The sequence below is a fragment of the Saccostrea echinata genome, unplaced genomic scaffold (genome assembly GCF_033153115.1).
Source record: "Saccostrea echinata isolate AGI-Se365-2 ecotype Australia unplaced genomic scaffold, CSIRO_AGI_Sech_v1 ptg000016l, whole genome shotgun sequence".
In the NCBI taxonomy this organism is placed as follows: Eukaryota; Metazoa; Mollusca; class Bivalvia; order Ostreida; family Ostreidae; genus Saccostrea; species Saccostrea echinata.
In genome coordinates, this window is record NW_026889765.1 from 2,042,988 (window position 1) to 2,065,491 (window position 22,504).

Genomic DNA, 22,504 nt, shown 5'->3' on the forward strand with positions numbered 1-22,504 from the left:
ATTTCGGCAAACACACTGTTATTTGCACATGCATGATAAAGATTGTTTGGCTTATTACCTGTAATGAAAAAGATGGGGAAAAATAATCTAAGTAAAAAAAAAAATATTTATTCAAGCACGCTTCTCATGATCGCAATTGTTATGCTTTTATCACAACGAGGTTTATTGAACCAGATTTGTTGTGATAAGGACATTCTGGTGAATATTTTACTGTCGACGGAACATTTTTCATGCGTACATGTACATGACATTTAGACTCTCTCTTGGTTAAATAAGAAATGCGAGTGCTTCATTGTACCTACCCCATTTTCAGCCTTGACAATATGCAAAATATAACTCGTATGTTCATAATTTGCGTTAATTTTACTCAGGCCTCAGCACCGATAAATCATTTTGATCGGTAGATTTCAGTTATCATAGACTGCACATGCATAAAATATCATTTAACAAATTATGCAACATGCCAAGTGGATGTTTCCACAATATACAGTGCTAGAGGCATTGAATATACACAGATTGATTACCTAGATGATTTATTTTCAATTAAAGCTGTTCTACCTTTAAACATTTATAGTATTAACCTTCTAAACTTCTATTCAGTGAGCAAATGCTATAACCACTGCGCCACGCGGGCGACCCAATCGGTACACCTCAATCGTTCCGTGATCGGAATTTAAAGTCGAGGGTTTCAAACCGAGGCTAAGGCAGGCGTGTGTACGATAGAGATCTCTCACTGATCAATGGCCCTGAGTGCCGAGCGAGTAAAGGTCTAAATATGAAGCCCTTCACCGGTATATGGTGACGACTCTATTTGAGTGAACAACTCTCAAACGGGACGTAAAAAAGAGCATACAGTCAGAATTCAGCATGAGAGCATGCATGTGTTTTCTAGTTAGCTCACATATCCTTTTTTTTTTTATCCCGTCTCATATTTCCTTCTGTATGCATGACCCTCCATTCTGTTTTCATAGTATCATTATGTAAAAAAAAAATGTTCTTATTTATATTCTAAACTTCGCCCTGTTTTGTTGAAAACTAAGAAAGTTAATGTCATTTAAAGTTTTAGCCAATGAAATTGCAGTGCACGGGAATGCACGTGTTTTAAAAAAGTACGTGTATGTCATATTGATGAACCTCGTTATACATGTATATGCATGAAATATGGAGGTAACGAACAGTATTCAAGCTCCGAGTCCAAGAAAACAATAAAAATCGTGAGCGGGAAATAATCATCGGGATCGGGAAATTACGGAAAAATCCGTCGACAATTCAGTGTGTAAATAATGGCCTAACAACGTCAGTCAGCATATGACTGACATGTAATCATGACAGATTGTATTTGCTGACAAGGTCATTGTATCAACCATAGAACTTACGAAATGATGACTTTAAACGAGACTGTTGATATTCTTGTTTCATCAACTTGTTTGTCAATAACTTACCTCGTTTTAGAAATTGTTCGTACGTAGAGCATGCTCTTGCGTATCGAATCAACTGAGACATATACACCCCATATGCAGGTGATAAGGGTACATTGCTGCATAAGTAAGGGAAGTTGACGATTGAAAAGTTAATTAAAAGTCATTACGTTTATCATAAAGCTTATTAAAAGTCATTACGTTTATCATAAAGCTTGGTTGTCAGATTACTATTAACGTCTTTTTCTAGTAAAATATCCAAATATGAAACACATCTGGTTAACACCACTCCTCGAATACATTGTTGCAAAGTACATGTACTCTTGAAGTTTCTCATTCACTGCAGTTAATATTTTACTGAGGAGTAAAGAAAGAAGCTTGGTAGAGCATTTACTGGAGCCCGCTATGAATCTTTGTAGGGATTTTTAATAAAGTTTTGGAGTCCAATATAAATATGGTAATTCAAATTCATTTTGATTGGTGGAAATATTAAAAACATATATAATTATAAATTTCATGGTATTTTGTCAAAAAACAAGACCATTGAGATATTTGTCCCTGTCAATCAAAACGAAGCACAAGACCTGCATGCGCGTGTGTTCATGCTTATTCAACAATGTCGTCTCGTCTTGACTATACCTTTTTTCATAAAATGAGTTTCAATCAGCACTTCATTGTTTGTTGTTTATCGTCCCTCTCGGGAATTTTTCACTTATATGGAGACGCCACAACTTGCCGATGGAGGGCTGCAAATTTATACATATACTCGGCACTCAGGGCCATTGAGCAGTGAGGGATCTTTTTTGTGCCAGCACCTACTGCGACACGGGACCTCGGTTTATACGGCCTCATCCGAAGGACCGGTCTCCACGTCCCGCAGTGGATTTAAACGAGCGACGTAAGGATCAGCTCCTTACTCCGCGACTTTAGACCAGACGCTCTTACCACTATCAACACTTCATAAAAATATTACAGTAAAAGTTATTTCAATTATCTCAGTCATTTTACCAATTTTGCCCACAAAACGACATTCGTTACGCACATGTACAAAACATTTGGATTAACCCTAATATGTTTCATCTCAATCGGATGAGTAGTTTCCGAAAACACTCGCGGACAAAAAAGTACCGGCGAAGAAAAGGAAACAATGTAAAACAATATATTTATTTGATGTATATAAGATACATAGCGGGTTCCAGTCAATGTTCTACCGAGCTTCTTTCTTTTCTGCTTACTAAAATATTAACAGCAGTGAAGGAGAAACTTCAGGAGTATTGTACAACAATATATTCGAGAAGTGGTTTAATCAGATGTGGATACTTAAAAACTCCAAGGAATTTGAATTTGAAATCACAAAATTTTACAAAATCAATAACATCAAAATATAAGACCTTTTTAACACTTTATACAACCCCTGCCCATGATGAATCAAAGCCCAGGCTTTTTTGAATCATAGACAGCTGCTTTTTCAATAAAAATGGAACTCTTATAATTACTTGTCGTTGGTCATTTGCAAAATTATTTTGTGAAAAAAACATTCTGATTGAAAACACAAGTGCTCCGAAATTAATATAAAAAAGATGCTTGAGTTTCTGATTGACAATATTTATGTGGTGTTTAGACACCAGGTCTTCCAACAATCTGCTGGAATTCCCATGGGTACCAATTGCGCGCCTTTATAATCAGGTCTATTTGCTCTACTGGTCAGAGACCAGAAGAGCTTTTGCGATAGTAAGGTGTCCGTTCGTCCGTCTGTCTGTAAACAATTTTTCAAAAGGCTACTCCTCCTATAGTTTCAATATAACTTGTTATACAAGTAGACTACACTCAGATACATAATTCATTGCATCGGTTTTTGATTTCAATGAATAGTGTTGCCATGGTTACTAAAAACAGAAATTTCTATGAAATTTCTTTAAAACGCTACTCCTTCTATAGTTTCAGTCTGTTTTCAATTTGCCTGGGCACACTAGGAGACTACACTAAGAGACATAATTCTTTTCGTCGGTTTTTGATGTCCATGAAGTGTTGCCATGGTTACTGAAAATAGAAAATTTGTGAAATTCCTATAAAACGTACTCCTCCTACAGCTTTGGTCTGATTTCAAATTAACTTGGTATACAAGTAGACTACACTAAAATACATACTTTTGAGCATCGTTTTTTTTTTATTTTGATGAACGGTTTTGCCATGGTTACTAAAAAAAGAAATTTCTGTGAAATACTTTCAGAACGTTACTCCTTCCATAGTTATGATCTGATTTCAGTATAACTTGGTACACACGTAGACTACTGAAATACATAATTTATATTTATTACATTTTTAATAGTGAAATACTGTGATTTAATTCGATTTATTTATTGAATAAAAGTGATATTCTTTCACAATGTGAAAGTATACCAAAATGATATTCTGTCACAGTGTGAAAGGATATGAAAGTAATTAAAATGATTTCTGGCCTGCCATAAGATAGAAATAGTAACTAAACCATGTTGATAGAGACTAAAACTGTAAATTTCCTCCCAATTATATAATATTATTGCTAAAATCCATGTTACAATGTTTTTAATCACTCGGCACACCTCGGCAGGCAGCCATATCACAAATGTTTAGCGGAGACGCATATCAAGTTTCCTCGTACAGCCGAGGTTTGATGAAGGTGACGGAATCAGCTGAGGTTTGCCGAATGTGTTTTGAATTTCACAATTAAGCAATGACGTCTCAACCGCTAAACGATGACGTCTTAGCCTATAGCACTGATGCACAGAGGCAAAGAGAAATCAAAGAAAATGTAATAAACAGAAAATCCAATGTTTTCTAGTTGGATATGCAATTTATTTCACTCGTGAGACAAGATGTTATGATATTAGAGAGCTTTAGTTACTCGAATACTCCGAACGTGTACGTGTAGCATACACGTACATAACCGCAACTTTTTATGCATTTGCGTTAAGTTACGCGTTCGACCGGAAGTACTTGTAGCAGACGTAAACACTGTAAACATACACAAACATGTGTGAATTAAGGTAAGTAGAAACACAAGAAGAAATGAAAAAGACAAAGTTTAAAGAAATTCAAGTGTTTTTTAATTGTTAATAAAAATCCACACAGGTTTAAATTCAATTTTACAAACTTTTAGCAATGAAGACTTGCTGTTCATGCTTGATGAGGGGATCATAGATCAAGAAGAATTATTTATTTTATGGTCATCTTTTAATTGCCGATCTCCCCAGCTTGCTCCTGATGGTCCTAGGTTAAATTTTGATGCACTAACAGATGAACAAAGTTTTTCGATGTTCAGGTACAGGTGTAATAACTAGAGAAGGCCTAAACATCAAAATCATAGTAAAGGGTAGATAATTTTTTTATAAAACGTAATGTTTTTTTTTTGTTTTGTTTTGTTTTGTTTTGTTTTTTTTTTAGGGGGGGGGGGTGTTGCTTTTCTTGAAATCTGGATCGACAGCTGTAAATTCTTCGAAATGACGAACTAAAGATTAGAATAGAAAGGTATCAGCAGACATAACATTTATTTATAGGTTTGGCAAAAATGATGTATTGCGTTTACGGACTACTTTGGGTATTCCAGAGAAAATAATTTGCAAAAACAAATCGGTTTCCAGTAGCCTGGAAGCACTTTGTATACTTTTGCGCAGACTAGCGTACCCTAACAGATTGGCTGATCTTGTTCCCATATTTGGAAGAAGTGAGCCCGAGATGAGCTTGATCTTTAATTCCGTAATTTCTATTTTTTTTTTAATGCATATATTCCCTATAAATATTTTTTTCATGGCTAAAACGTAAACGGATATTCAATCAATCTAAAGTGTAAAGTGAACTTTAAAAAAACATTAAGGATAAAAATAGACGATTTTAACAATGGATTAAGTATAAATAAATAAAGTACTTATTTTATAGACATTGGATTTCATTTACAATGTTCATGGAGATAAACTGACGTCTCTAAACCAAAGATGGATACAAAGAGATTTGCAGACTTTGGTGAATTCAGTGGATAGGCTTTGTCCTCTACAAAATTGTTGGGGATTTATTGATGGGACACTACGTCCAGTATCACGACCATCTCAGTATCAAGAAACTATTTACTCAGGTACATATGCAAATACTTGCTTACTCATTTCAGGAATACCGAGGTATTTCAGAACAAAAACAGAACTCTAAAACTACAGTGAAAAGTCATTTATAATTTCCAAATGATGTAGTTCACGTGCCAGTCATACTAGACGTGTATGTATGAAAACATGCACTACTCATTTTAAATAAATTTAGTTTTTTAAACATATCAACATTTATCTTCTTAAAATACAGGGCACAAGCGGATACATGGGTTGAAATTTCAATCGGTAATGGCACCAAATGGTCTGATTGCCAATTTGTCAGGACCATACGAAGGAAAACGCCATGATGCAGGAATTTTTAGAGAGAGCAACCTTGCAAATGATCTCTTACGTAACATGAATTCCCCGAATGGCGAACCTTTTTGCCTATATGGCGATGCAGCATACCCCATCAACCAACATCTTCTCGGGCCCTTCAAAGGAATCAACCTTACAGCACAGGAATTGGAATTCAACAGACAAATGTCGTCCGTTCGACAATGTGTTGAATGGGGATTTAATAAAGTTTCTAAGTTATTTGCATTTTTAGACTTCAAAAAGAATCTAAAACTGTACCTGCAACCAGTAGGGAAGTATTACTTGGTTGGAGCTTTCTTGACAAATTGTCATACGTGCCTGTATGGAAGTGTCACGACTGACTATTTTGGAGTAGTTCCCCCATCATTAGAGGAGTACGTTAATAACTTGTAGATTCAAACTGATTAAAGAAAAAAATTGATGAAACTTTTAATTACCCCCCCCCCCCTTCCCAAATCATTGTTGTTCATATGTATTGATTTAACTTGAACACCAGATAAGAACCATTGATAGTCATAATTGTAATTATTTAATTCTAATATTTATGACATCAACATCATAACAACATCAATAAAAGATTTTTACAACAGAAATTACTTGTTTACTTTGTTAATGAGTTCTTTGAACAGATCAATCATTGCTTTCCTTTCTTCCTTCTCCAACGCAAACCTCTCTTGGTCTAAGACCTGTCTTTTCTCCTCAACTTCTACCCGTTTCTTTTCTAATTCTATCTTTTCTTTGCTTAACTGGTTCTCCGAATCAGTCTTCTTCTGCAGAAACTCAATCATACTGGTAGCACTATTAGAAGATCTTTTTCTTTTCAAAACAGGCAGTTCATCGTCTTCACGAGGATCTGTAGTCAAACTGGCAGTTGCTAGAATGAAATTCAAAGGGTAATTTAGAATTATTATTAGTATGACATGATTTATGAATCTATGTATGTCGGACTCCATAAATACCTAAAGAAATTTCCTAATTTGTTTTTACTTTCTTAGTGAATTACTGTAAGAACATTTTAATTAAATCAAAATCCATCAGACATACATACATGCAGTCATGTTTTCCATAGCTTTTTTCCGAATCAGCATTCCCTTCTCATTCTCCTTCTGTTTCTCTTTCTTTTGCTGATGTTGTGACTCTGACAGCTCTAGAACTTCCTGCAATAATTGCTCCTTTTTACTGTAATCTTCATCGCAACCGGATCTGTGTGTATTAAAGTCAATTTTAAAAATCTTTCAACTTTAATTCCTTAATATATATTAAAAGAAAGTTTATCAAAGCCGAATGCAACAATTCATACCGGTAGAGTTTTTCCCGGTCTTCTGATTTAAAGTAGGACAATAAAAGAGAGGTCCGTTCCCTGCATCTTCTCCCATCTATGGCGACACCGTCATATATCTCCATAAAACTCTCTGCTATTTCAGACCACTTATTAGCAGCATCACCTGCATAAGGATTTACAGCAGTCACACATATAAGGAGGTCAATGTCATGCTTCACAGAGAAGCGAAACATCTTCTTCCTTGGAGTTTCAGCTGCTGCCATGTGTCAAGGACCTGCATTGAAATCTGTTGCATTAAATATTTTGAAGACTTATTTTTATTATTTTATCATTTTTTTTTTTAATTTTCTAAGACTAAATAGGTACGCATAGTCTTAACTAATGAAAGCGAGTTATTATTATTATTATATCATAGAAATAAATTAATGTATTGTAGATTTTTTTTTAATTTCTGTTTAAAAACACAATGTTTAGGCCAACAATAAAAAAAATATTTGTCTGATGTAGTCCAACCGGGAAATGCAGATTGTTCGTTTTATTTTTTAAAGTTAAAGCTATATATGGCGTATCTGAGCTAAAAAAAATAAAAATACGAGATTGAGTGAACATGATAAATTGTTATTTACGTTTAAATTAAAATTTTCACCGATTTTGAGTTTGAATAACCCCATGTTTCTATTGTTAAATTGACTTTAAACTGTGTCTGATATTTAAATGCGGAGTCGGTGCTACACACGGTTAATTGCTTCTGCTTTGGATGTGTAAGCAAAAAATATATAAGATTGATTTAGATTGTAATGTTTTCTTTGACACTGGGAACTTAGGCTTTATAAATCTTTATAACTGTTTTTAAAAAACATCTAGGTATAAAGGGGACGACCAGTTGATTCTGATGGGAAAATGGGGGAAGGGGGTTTGTTGGGTGGCAAATTTTGTCAAGAAAGATTATTTATTAATTATGCCCAAGATGACCAGATACAGATTAACTCTTTCTTTGGAAAAGCTAACCCCCCCCCCCCAAAAAAAAAACACGCACAAAACAAAACAAACAAACAATGAAACTTCTTTTGTCAACACATCATATTTTGCATCAGTCAATGTGATACTGTTTATTTTGTTAAAGATGGAAGACATATTATTTATTTTTCAACATTACTTATTTCCAAAATTGAAATCTGCCCCCCCCCTCCCCCCCCCCCCCCACACACAAACAACTCCCAACACATAGATCTAATGACACATACAGTTTCGTATTAAATAGCAGCTACGAAAGTTATGAAAAAATCTTATTGCATACATTATTATATAAATTTTCATTGAACCAACCGACTTTCCTCAATTTCAGGTTTTTCTCTGCTTTCAAGTTTTGCATGATAGCGAGTGTCAGTGCACTACAGACAGAATTTGGTCCCTTTGTGAATGAAAATGCATATGATTCTTATGTAATATATGCTTATTTAATCATTTATATAAACATCATTTGTTAAAACTCTCAGAAAATTGCATAGACTTGAAATAAAACTACAAGTTATTTACTTACGTGTAAATCAAACGCCACACGTTCAATACGGGTAACTACACGTCACAAGAACGCGAAGGAACTTCAAAGTACACACATTCTGATGACGTCATACGTACAAGGTCGCTATAAACATGTAACTAAAGCTCTCTATTTTCTTTCGTGCTTTGCACTCGTAAAAATATATATTAAAAAATCCTGTCCAAATTACATTTCCAACAACAAAATATTGAATATCCTCTCTCTCCCTCCCTCTCTCTATATTTTACTTTGGTGAAAACGGTGTTGCCATGGTTACTAAATAAAGAAATTTGTGAAATTCTTTCAAAAGGCTATTTATCCAACAGTTGTAGTCTGATTCCAATTAATCTTGCCACAAAAAGACACTAAACCGAAGACCATTATTTTATTTATTTCTGTTTCAAGTGTAAGTGCTACTTTTCTCTTCCTTTGTTACAAATACAACCAGTAGTGCTACAGTCTCGTGAGAGACTTCAGGTTATATTTATATACAACAAAACTTATTCAAAAACTTTTACATGAGAAGAAGAAAACATTTGCTGTGGCCTTCAATTCGATTTTTAATTATATCGATGACGTATTATCAATTAACAATAGTAACTTCCATTCATATTTCTTTTGAAATATCCCAGTAACTTGAAACAAAAGATACCACAGTTTGACCATCTGTTTCATATTTGCTAGTCGTGGAGTTAGAAGTTGATCCTAAAGTCGCGAATCCCACTGCCGGACGTGGAGTCCTTCAGATGAGAACGTATAAACCGAGGTCCCGTGTCGCAGCAAGTGCTGGAACGAAAAAGATCCCTCACTGTTTAATGGCCCTGAGTGCCGAATATCGGTGTAAATTAGCAGCCCTCCATCGGCAAGTGGTAACGTCTCAGTATGAGAGAAAAATTCTCGAAAGGGACGTTAAAGAAACATATTTGGATATTTTATTACAAAACGTGTTCATGGTAAACTTACAATAAAACTTCATGATAAACGTGACGACTTCCCTTATTTATATAACAATATACCCTGATTACCTGCATATGGAAGTTTATGTCTCCTAGAAGAGCATGCTCTACGTACGAACAATACCTAAAACGAGGCAAGCTACTGACAAACAAGTTGACGTTTTTCATATTTATTGTTAGCCCATTCCGTTTGCCCGATCATGACAAGGGGCACACAGCGAGTGTGAAAAGGGATGCTTACTCCTCCATGGCACTTGATCCCACCTCTTATGCTTTTAGAGGTCCGTGTTTTCTCTGCTCCTGATTTGTATTGTTTCAATGGACCGTTGAGTTTGATTATTTTTCGTTAGCTCCATATTTCATGTTTCCAAACTTCGTTTGGGGGACATAACTAAAAGGGGCGGGTTAAAGTTAGAGAGACTTTCTTTAAAATTTCCTTGTTTGATCTTGAAATGGTGTTTGACAATTATTAATTTATTCAGTACGGCATTCAGGATTTCATAAGTAAACTTTTTGGGGGGTGGGGTGGGGTGTGTTAGCACTTCCTCCCTTTACATTAGCTGTTGATACATGCATTAATACATGTATGCAATGAACAATTGCTTCCACCTAACTTTTGTCTATAGATTCCAACCACTTTTAATCAAATCGTATACAGGCAACTTGAAAAAAAAAACATAAGGCATAACCATTCAAAGTTTAAGGAAATTTCAACACTTACTTCAGCCATAACAGTCAGGCATATGAGAGGTTAGTCGATATTTCCAGAGATCAAAAATATGTGTAATTTGCTGGTGTGTCAGTGCACTAGTTGAACTCGGGGGAATTTTCAAAGGAACAGTTTGAGCAATAATGGAAAGAGAGATGTACATGTATGTACCGTGGGACAGAGAATAATAATGTTGCATGTCCTGGATCACTGAAACTTATCAAATAACTCAATTTTTATGCCCCCGTATCGAAGATTCGGGAGTATATAGATTTGCCCAGTCCGTCCGTCTGTCTGTCTGTATATCTGTTTAACCGCAAAAACTTTAACATTGCCCATAACTTTTGATTAACTGGAACTATGGCTTTCATATTTGACATGTGTATTCCTTGTGACAAAACCTTTCTTTGGGTACCATCATATTTGACCTTGACCTTGGAGTTTGACCCAGTTTTACAAAATTTACCCAACTTTAACCTTGGCCATAACTTTTGAACGGTTAGTGTGAGGCCAAAATAAAAAATAGGTTTGTTTCCCCTAACGCGACCGACCCACTTAAATCGTGCCGACTGAAAAGTTTTTTTTATATAAGATTATTCAAATATTTATTTTTATTGTGTATCAACTTTATAAAATACAATTTCATCAAAATTCGTTTTTTATCAGAACGGCGGCTTTTGTTTTCCTCTCATTTGGCGCCCACAATGTGGCCACAGAGGGTTATTTAGTGTTATAAAACAACGGCGATGTGTCAATCCAAATATACATCTTTAACTTATTAGAATCCTACACTTGAAACATTTCGTGAATTAAATATACCATGACTAAGGAGTGTTAAGATGGTATTAACAAATGTGTCTTCTAAAATTAACGTACGTAGCAAGCATGACGAAGCCTGTCTCATGAGCAGATGACGGGCCCACTTTGTGTATGCATATCAATAAATTTCACTGCATTTCATTCGTTTCGATCTAAAAAAAAAACACCATGTATGATACAGTTACTATATAGGACCATAGGAGTTGTAAATATATCTTAGTATAATTATTTCATCTTGATAAATATAGTTCGGATGTCGTTTCTTCATTCCTTTTATTTATGGGGTAAACTTCGTGACTAAAACATTAGATAAATGAAACTTTAATCATTTTAGATATGGTTTGGTTGAATTAAATATTGTTTATACAGGTATACTCTTTTCAAATAGTGTTGAAATCTTTAAAGTTGGCTTATGGTACGGCTTCCTGAGACGTCCAGTGTATTTTTCTTTTCTTTAGTTGGGCCCTTGAAAATAGGTTGTTTCTTTACTTTAAAATACCTTTGAAAATTGCTGGGTCGACAACATTTGAACATCTGCCTGGTAGAGGGCTCCTAATTTAGATTTTTTCTCGGCACTTATGGCCATTGATCATAAAGCATCAGTAAGGGATCTTTTTCGTGCCAACATCTACATGTATACTGTGACACTACATGGCCCTACGTATTTTACGGTCTCGTACGACTGACCAGTTTCCACGCCCCACGTCGGGGACCTGTGACTTAATTAGAATAAGCTTCTGAATAACGTTGTGACTCCAAAACGAAACACTAGAATTACTGCGCCACGCAAGGCCCTTGACATTTTATCTGTGTAAGCACTCGAAGATGATAGTAGGTTTGAAAAAAATATACTCGGAGGGCCGATGGTTGAGTATTTGCAAATCTTGTCTTTTTGTAAAAAATCAATTTCAATAAAATTATGCTGGCCTGAGATATTTCACAAGTTCAAATGAATAATATATATGAATTAATTTACCATACATGTTGCTTTTTAATTTCATTTGTTTGATACTCGGTTTAAAAATTGGTTTCTTTTGTTCTTTCTTATGTATAGAGATATTATTCAATTTTCAGAATGTATTTTCAAAACTGCTGTCAGAAAAAAAAATAATTTACCTACCTACCTACTCAACTTGAAATTTTAGGGTCGGGTAAGGGTAAACAAAGATATTTTTAATGGTGGCCTGAGGGCTTTAATACTTCACATGTGTAATCTTTGTGACAAGTCCTTCTTTTGGATACTAACAACTTTGACCTTGACCTAGGAGTTTGACCTACATTTGAAAAACTTTAACCTTGGCCATAACTTTTGAACGGTTGGTGCTACGGCTTTCATACTTCACATATGTAATCCTTGTGACAAGACCTTACTTTGGATGCCAACAACTTTGACCTTGATCTTAGAGTTTGACCTACTTTTGATAAACTTTAACCTTGGCCATATTTTTGAACGGTTGGTGCTAGGGCTTTCATATTTGACAAGTGTATTTCTTGCGAGAAGGCCTTTCCTTGGGCACCATTAATTTTGACCATTGGACCTTGACCTTGATGTTTGACTTACCTTTAAATTTTTTCATCCTTTTCCATATCTTTTAAATGGTTGCTGTTAGGGCTTTCATATTTCACAGGTATATTCTTCGGGACAAGAACTTACTTTCGGTACCAACATATTTGATTTGCATTTGAGAAAGTTTAACCTTCGCTATAAGTTGCCATACGGGGGCATCAGTGTTTCACAAACACATCTTGTTTTCTTATATGCTGGCTCTAAACAGGCTCAAATATTATGATCTTCGACTTTGCGGGTTTCAGTATTTCAGTTTGAAATGAGTTTCAGTTCAAATCAAGTTTTGTTAAAATTCTAATGAAGGCATTGCATCTATACAATAGCGTACTGAAGATGTGTACATGTATATGTAACCACTGTAAGAGAGACTTGTGTTTAACTTTATTTTAAAAAAAAAAAAAGGAGTCGGCCTCTCAAACACAATAATTGACAGAGAGGGTGTTGCAGTTCTTTTGTTTTTTCCCTAAAGTTGTAGCAGTTTAAAAGAAAAATTTCAAGTAACAGAAAACGGTCTTAAATTTTTTTCAGATACAACGGTATATACAGCACAATGTAGAACAATACATAGAAACTGCATATCGACTACCAATTTGCCATTAAATGAAGTGTAAATTAGCCACTTAGCAAAATAAGTCAAGTTTTCTGTTTTTCAAATAGGGAATCCCCATTGTCCTGAAAAATTGCCTCCTTGAAACAGAATGAATTTGATATACGCATAAAGAGACAGGATTTTTCTTCAAAACTGCCATTTCCGGGTTTTGTTTCAAAGAGGCATATTTTTGAAAAGCACAAAAATCGAATAAAAATTATTATCCATCCGAAATGGAAAATGTGCACATGAAATAGCACATGATACTTCAGTGTCGGAGCTGGTCTAGTGGTAAAGCGTGTGGACTCTTTGCGAAGAATCTTTACCTGAGAATGGGTTCGAATCCTGGAATGGTTGGTATATACATATTTTTTTTTCTTAAATAATGGAAGTACAATGTAACATCTCTCTTGAGAGAGAAAGAGAGGGGGAGGTCACAGGTACTTGTGGACAGGACCCCCCACCCCACCCCTCCCGATATACAGCGGTGACAACGCCGGGGCTTGTTGGACATTTTTTCACAAATTATATTTATTGCACTTATTTATAATGTGTACCAGAGGAAAAATATCGTGAAAACCCCAAAATAATCGTTCCAAACAAAAATACCCCACTATACATTATAATGTATAGTTTGGTGTTTTTGTGTTGTTGAGAATTAAATTGTTTTCCTTGATATTGTGATCTAAATCAAATAAGACATACATTTAGTGGTCATGTCTTAAAAATAAAGTACTAGTCTATCATTTTAAATAATTTAATTTTTTCATACTCATTTCGTTTCATTATTGTTCTGTTAATAAGTTGCTCATGACTCAATGGAATTTGTTGGATATTGCATCAACAGCGTGATTATATTGGACACATCTTTATATACATATTAAAAAATATTAACGCATGCTGTCTACAGCATATCTTTCAAAATGATGTGCGAGATGCACTTGCCATTAATTGTGCATATTATCGTTCTAACTTTTCGCGTGCAGTATGGCGACAGTGACCATAGATGTGAAAAAAGTTTACTATCAGGTCGCCAGTCTATAGGATAGAATAATTTTTATTCAAAGTCGGGTAAATCAACAAGATAGGAAACACTATGCATGAAATAAACGTTAAATGTGAAATGTTTTATTATAGCAAGCTGGACATACCCGCCGTATAAATAAAGTCATCTACGTAGCATTATCTATATTTAGACAAAACTCTTCATGCGTCGTGGGTATTGTAGCGTTCACTCTTGCTACACATACGGATTAAACCCGATCGACTCAACACTCTCGTCATTGAAGACATGTATTTATTGAACCGGAACTAAGACAAGGGTGATAACTCAACATAAATTAAACATACAGAAATAGAGTAATCTTTCTTACATGAAACACTTACAAGTACAAACACTACATCCCTTCCTTTCTCGCTCAAAAACAACTATAATTCTCAATTAATACTATCTTCTACAATTCACACTTAAGTGATACTACTTTGTATCAACAGAAATCATAGTTTACTGTCCAAAGAAAAATGACAAGCATATATTGTAGAACATACAATGTACACTCAGTTAATAGTACATCATTTAGCATACATGATCCAGTTCACATACAGTCTAAGACTAATACATGGAAAATCCTTCAAACCTTGATGGAAGTTTCTTATTTCTTACAGGTCTGTGACTGACATTTAGATTACTATTTTCAATACTTGCATCATTAGAAATACTAACAGGTGCAGAACTACAATCACTCTCTGGTTTACAATCAGCATTTGTATCAAGTTTCATTTCGCAGTTATCATCAACAATTTCATCACCAACAACAGGTTGTGGTTCATTATATTGTAACTCATTTGATCTACAAGTACTTCCTCTCTCATTAAATTTCTTTAAATGAGTAATGTTTCGTTTGTATTGTACTCCCTGATCTGATTCTACAATCGCACTGTTACCCTTCATTTGAACAACTTTAAAAGGTGAGGTGTTGAATGTAGTGGACAATTTATTTTCACGGTCTTGTTTCACAAGAACTTTGTCACCGGCACGAATATCGGTCTCTGTTGCCCTATGATGTATATCTGAATACATTTTACCCTTTTCCTTTCTTTCCGCATCACGGTCGCGTAATTCAAGATCATCAACATTATAGTCGAAAAGCTCAGGCAACTTTGTGCGAAGTTTACGACCAAAAAGTAACTGAGACGGACAAACACCAGTTGTCGAATGTGGTGTATTTCGATACATAACAAGAAATTTGTCAAGTTCAGATTTCCAATCTCGGCCTTCAGCAAAAGCAATTCGAACACGTTTCATAATTGACCTATTTTGCCGTTCTACCTCGCCATTTGCCTGCGGCCATAGAGGAGTTGTCCTGTGATGAACCATGCCATTGTCTAACATGAAATCCTTAAAATGTTCACTTACAAACTGAGGACCATTGTCAGTGTGGATTGAAAATGGCAATCCATGAGTTAAACAAAACTTCGAGATTAAACTTGTTATGTTCTCTGACGAAATATTTTTCGTGACCGCGACCTCAAAATATCTACTGTAATAGTCTACAAGCACAAATATATACTCTTTACTTGGCAACGGACCTAAAAGATCTGCGGCAAGATGTTGCCATGGCGCGGAAGGCAATTCCGTGCGCTTCATCGGTTCGGGTTTACTGGGTTGACCCACTAACTGACAACCGTAGCAACTCTTGCAAAATTTTTCAACACTCTTATCCAAACCTGGCCACCATACTTTACTTCTTAACAGCGATTTCATTGCAACAATGCCAGGATGGCCTTCATGCGCAAGCTCCAGAACCTGATCACGCAACTGCAAGGGTATAACAATTCGTGTACCGCGCAATACTAACTTTCCAATTGAGCACAATTCAGCACGTACTGGTAAATATTGCTTAAACTCCATACGATGCCATTGTTGTGTAACAAGACACTGTCTTACAGAACACAGTTCTGGATCACTCTCTGATGCTCTCTCAATCTCGCGCGTTGTCATCGCCATCGGTGTAGCTTCTTTAGCTACAAACCTAACATAAGCATCTTCCAAATCTAGCGACTTTTGAGCAGGGTCATTCTTAACAAGACGCGAAAGCGTGTCTGCGATATTCCTTGGACCAGGAATATACCGAACTTTGAATGTGTATGGTTGCATTCTCAGCACCCATCGTTCTATTCTAGCACAGACTTTTGACTTGGGAGAGTATATACATTCAAGCGGCTTGTGGTCAGTGAGTAGCTCGAACTCTGTACCGTACAGATAAACATGAAACCTTTCACACGCCCATACTAAAGCTAGGGCCTCTTTCTCCGTCTGTGAGTAACGGCGCTCTGTATCACTCAAGCTGCGGCTTGCGTATGAAAGAACACGATGTTCTCCACTTTGCTCTTGCACAAGCACCGCCCCGAGTCCTACAGGACTAGCATCAGCTATAGGGCTGGGACGATACAACTTTTTCTATATCGATACGTATCCCGATATTTGAGCCACGATACGATATGTATCACGATATGTTTAATTGGTTATTCTTTTTTTTTTATTGAAATGAACAAGATATTTCTTCACAAATAAGAATAATTTATTCAAAGAAGTTGTAAATCTGTTGTAAAACTTAATTATTTTGGTCTTAATTATTATGTATTTCATATTAATATTTATATTAAGCATATTTATTTTACATATTAAACCCAAAATGTTAAGTTAACAAAGAAAAACATTAGTCAGAATTTTTTTGGGAAATATGTCGATATTCCTTCACACGTATCGATATGCGTATCATCCTCACATTGAATCGATATTATCGATATCTCGATATATCGTCCCAGCCCTAATCAGCTATGACTTTTGTCGGCGCAGATTTGTCATAATAACCCAATGTTTTGGCATCTGCAAGATGACGCTTTAACTCTACAAATGAATCTTGTTCTGATTTTCCCCATTTAAAAATTGAATTCTTGCGTGTCAACTCCCGTAGCGGAGCTGCTACCGTTGCTAGATCTGGAATAAATCTAGAACTATAATTTACAAGCCCTAAAAAACTGCGCACTTCACTAGAAGTTTTCGGTTCGCGCGCTTCGACAACAGCTTTGACTTTGGCATCCGACGGACTTATGCCACGACCAGACAACACATGACCCATAAATACAACTTCTGACATGTTCAATTCACATTTGTCCCTGTTAAGGGTAAACCCCTTTTCATACAACACTTTAACAACATTTTCAAGACATCTATCATGTTTTGCTTGACTACTTGCATGTACAATGATATCATCCATAATATTATGCACCCCCTCACAACCCTGCAATACTTGTTGCATGACCTTTTGATACATTTCTGGGGCACAACTAATGCCAAACATAAGACGTTTGTACCTAAATAAACCCTTATGTGTTAGAAAAGTAGTAATTTCTCGAGATTCAGGTTTTAACTCAATTTGATGATATGCCCAAGTAACATCAAGTTTGCTAAACACAGTACTACCATTCATTTCATGCAAAATTTCATCAATTGTCGGAATAGGGTGACGAACTCGTTGCACCGCAGTATTGGCCTGGTGCATGTTCACACAGAGTCTGATGTCATCACCTGAATGTTTGGGTACACAAACAACTGGAGATACCCATGAACACGGCTCGTCTACACGTTCAATGATGTCCAAATCGAGCAGTTCATCCAACTTCTTGTCAAGTTTGTCACGCAAACTATAGGGTATACGTCTCATAGGTTGTATTACTGGCTCAACATCTGGGTCGATTGGTATTTCAAGTTGAAAAGATTTCAGCTTTCCTACATCTTCGAAGCATTTAGGGTATTTCTCAAAGACAGTTCTGTGGTCTGTATTGACAGCTTCACTAATGCTGCTAACAATCTGTAAAACACCCAACTGCACAGCTGTATCTCGACCAAGCAGGGCTTGTCCTTTCCCCTCAATGACCACGAATTCAACATCCGGAATGACAGTTTGGTTGTATTTCACAGTTGCAGTGAATATTCCAGCCACTTTCAGAGGTTGTTGACTTCCATAAGCAAAAAGCTGTTTTTCAACTTTGGAAGAAACACAGTTGATGTGGTTTTCCTTCAGATAGTTCCATAATGGCATTCCCATTATATTACAACTTGCCCCCGAGTCGATGATCATGCTGAGGTCAACATCCCCAATGTTCACAACAAGGCTGTCACTTAGCACAGAATTTTGGTGGACACGAAATGCGTATACTTTGCTGTCATCACTCTGGCCTGACTGCTCCGTAATGTGACGAATATTCCCTGGTTTCCCCTTTGCTCCACGGTCTTTGGTTTTACACATTTTCTCAAAATGTCCAACCTGCTTACACTTATGACATTTCTTTCTCCTAGGAGGGCATTTAGGGTCATTCCGCAGGTGTCCTTCATAACCACAACTAAAGCATTTACCGTTTGTCTTTTTCACAAAATGTTTCTTGTTTTGCACACTAACCTTGTTTACTACACCAGTTACGGCCCCTTGCGTGCGACCCTCAATTGATGTAGCTTGTCTCTCAGAGTCTTCCATAGCTCTCGCAATTTGTCGGACTTGAGTTAGTGTAAGGTTCCTACCTTTCTCTAGTAATTTACGGCGTAAATTATGACGAACACACTTGTCAATGATTTGGTCACGTATCCTCTCATCAATCGCATCACGGTTCCCGAATTCACACGTTTCTGCTCTCTGGCGTAAACGGGTAATGTACTGTTCAATAGTTTCATGCTCTAATTGAGCCATGCTTCTAAACACAGACCTCTCGTAAGGAACATTTGCTTGCGGTTTAAAGTAATTGTCCAAAGCGTTCACTGCTTTCGCATATTCATCCTCTCCTTCTCCTTCCGGTAACTTAAAGAATATATCTTGTACGTCCATTCCTGCTGTATGGAGGAGCAACGCTTTAGCTTGATCTGCCTCCTTTACTCCTTTGCCTTTAGCATAAAGTTCGAATGCCCGACGCCATCTTTTCCATTTTGATGCAATGCCGGTCACATCTGCAACATCGAAATTCGGGATTCCCTGCACATCTGGTACCAAAACACTAGCCATCGTAAATTACTGGATGTTAAATATCCTCGTCGCCAATTTTAATGTAGCGTTCACTCTTGCTACACATACGGATTAAACCCGATCGACTCAACACTCTCGTCATTGAAGACATGTATTTATTGAACCGGAACTAAGAAAAGGGTGATAACTCAACATAAAATTAAACATACAGAAATAGAGTAATCTTTCTTACATGAAACACTTACAAGTACAAACACTACAGGTATTTAAATGTCCTTCTCTATATAGGGAATAATCACGAGCTTCTGCAACACCCTCTTTCTTGTTAACATTTGCTTCTTTTTTCAGTTTACATTTATGTATGTATTTCTATGTAAGCATAAATTTCTAACTTGTCCTAGATATTTATAGATGGGTTCCGTGACTGGTAACAGGAAATTCAATTTTGAGGCATCGAGGAAATTGTCAAAGACCAAGTTTTCACTCATATACAAAGAGAGACAACTTGGATGTCAATAAATAGCATGCCTTCATTCAATTTTTCATATGTATTTAAATAGTTTTCCCTGACCTTTAACTTTTTTGGGAAGGTGGATTAGTTAGATGTCAGCAATCAAAAACACACAGATACAAGCTCATGAGTTCCTTAAAAATCGCATACCTATAGAACTTTAAACAGACCTATTGTAATTTAAGCGGACACGTTAGTCCCGTGGTGTCCTATCGCAACTTTGATCATGAGCAGAACTTCACCGGACTTCTCTGTATATTGAACGTATTCACCTATTAAGAAACGGACAAAAAAACATGTAAACAGAGACGATTTGTCATCAGTTTGACGTCATTTATCACTACTCGATAAGGTGTGAATGTGCTTCTTCTCCTGTATTTGAACATTAGCTTACGTTGATGTCCGTTGGACCTCACTCACACCTGGAAAATCACAAGTCATGAAATGGATAAACTTGACATGCTATGGACACCGACCAGAAGACCATTAGTCTAACGCTCGAAAAGAGTCGTGTCATTTTCTCATGCGTTTTTGCTTATCATTTTACACGGTACTCGTTTGTTACTGAAACTGTGAACTCCCTTAGTTTTCTGTTGCTTAAACGGTACGTCTGATTATCGCTCAAATTTTTTTTTGGTCCGTTTTATAAATTCGCTTCATACAATGATTACAACAGCCTCAAAAATCTATGGAGGCATTATTCATTTACTTACATTTGTATTACCAACAAACTGAATTACTGCCGCCCTTTTTTCATCCGTTTGACGTCCGTTAATGCTATCGGGTAAGGTGTGACGTACTGAGCCCTAAGGTTTATCATATCGCTATTCACATAAAAAAAATCGCTTAAATGAAATTGATTACCTAAAGAAATTTAAAAATTTTCAGAGCATACCCTGCGGGTGGAAAACATTGACAGAAATTTTGACAATTTTTAAAGATTTATTTATTGAATGATTATTATTGTTAAACGCAGAGTCGGCAATATTTCAGCCATATTTCGGCAATCAAATTAAGTGTATATGACCAGTTTTGAAGTTTTTTGGTTTCTCTGGCGGCCCCCAGTGAGCATACTCTTTTTCGAAATCCAGAGAAACGATCTTTTACATGCAAATGGGGTTGTTATCCTTGACACGGGGCACCATTTGACGTCCCATCCGACGGACTCAACATTTAAAAATATACATGTATAATCAGTTAAAATATAGACAAAATTGCTTAGTTATACTATTTTAAATTTTACTGTAAAAATCAGTTTCATGTAAAAATTCTAAAATTGTATAAACATTTATATTTGTAAAAAGTTCATGCATCGTTCGCACATTATTTAAAAGTCTACTTAGAGAAGGAGAAAAATTGGTACATTTCAAAAGAATATGACTGATAGTTAACAGACATTCACGGAATATACATTCTGGTTGCAATTCTCGAGTGATTAAATATTCATGTGTTACTTTTGAATGTCCAAGAGAGTTATGGTGAATTATCTCAGTGAGAGTTATCTCTCTTATTAGAGGGTCAATGAATCTTAATGTTGTATTTTGTAACAACACTTATTCAGCATGGTGACTAAATGAATGTATTTAATAAAAAACATAACAGTTACTGTAATAAAGGTTCGTCAAAATAAATATCTCATATCCTCAGTTGTGCTTATTAAGTTTTTAGTGAAATGATTGTCATGCATGTACCACCCCAAGGGAACACTTTGCAGTAAAAGTATCATGAAAAGAGTGGGTGTTTAGATCGAATATTTCCGACATTAACCAAGTAAACAAAGCATGGCGTCTTATGCATACATGTATAATACACTATATTTAATTTGAAAAATATTTTAAACTTATAATTTCAATGTTTCCTTTTTTGACAAGTACTAATGGAAGGAAAATGCAATTGTCATTTAATCTATATTTGTAAATCCAAACTTTAAAGTTGATAATTTATGGCTAGAAAGAGCCAATGATGAAATGAAATTTTGTTTACTCATTGAAAGTACGTGTTTAAGTTTACAAAAAGACAAACAAATTAGAACATTTATTTAATTGGTTGCAAAATGACATACGAAACGTTGTAAGAAATCATGTTTTGTACACTGCATATGAAAATTTTTAGGAGAGGAAAAGCCTATAGAATAGCTTAACCTCAAGTCCTGAGACTCTGACCTTTCTCTCAGAGACACATTACCAGACAGCCCTTCCAGGCAGATTTTATTTTATCAAAGAATAATTTGTATTATAATATGTCCACTTAAAGTGGGCACGTTATATTGCAGATTCATATTAAAAATGTCATAAAGGATATCGGTTTTCAGTTATGTACTAATTAGAGCTCTGCATGAAATAACGGAACCCCGCTGAATCACATTGCCCGTCCTTTCGTCAACACGTTTGCTTTGAGGCGATAATACAAACAGTTTTCAGCGTATCGTTGTCGAAATTTCTACAGAATTAATATTTTACAATAAAGAAAGGCTCCTTGTAATTTTGAGGTCACATTGCCTTGCCAGTATGTACATGTATGTTTGTATATCTATGATAATCGTAACAGTATAACTCAAACGTTTTCAAAGTAACAATTTCAAATTGTATTTAGAAGATGCTGATTAAAAGAAGACATCTATTGATTTTATGATCATATCGTTCTGTCTCTGTTTGTATGTACAT

General features: G+C 35.7%; 1 protein-coding gene across 1 annotated transcript; it reads right to left on the minus strand.

Annotated features, from left to right (window-relative positions):
* Positions 1 to 6,444: 6,444 nt before the first annotated feature.
* On the minus strand, positions 6,445 to 7,396 carry LOC133188660 (uncharacterized). Its single transcript, XM_061324166.1, has 3 exons — positions 7,152 to 7,396; positions 6,900 to 7,054; positions 6,445 to 6,725 (listed from the first exon to the last, which is right to left on the minus strand). Exons 1-3 carry the CDS (start codon positions 7,394 to 7,396, stop codon positions 6,445 to 6,447), a joined length of 681 nt encoding a protein of 226 aa, XP_061180150.1.
* Positions 7,397 to 22,504: the final 15,108 nt, after the last annotated feature.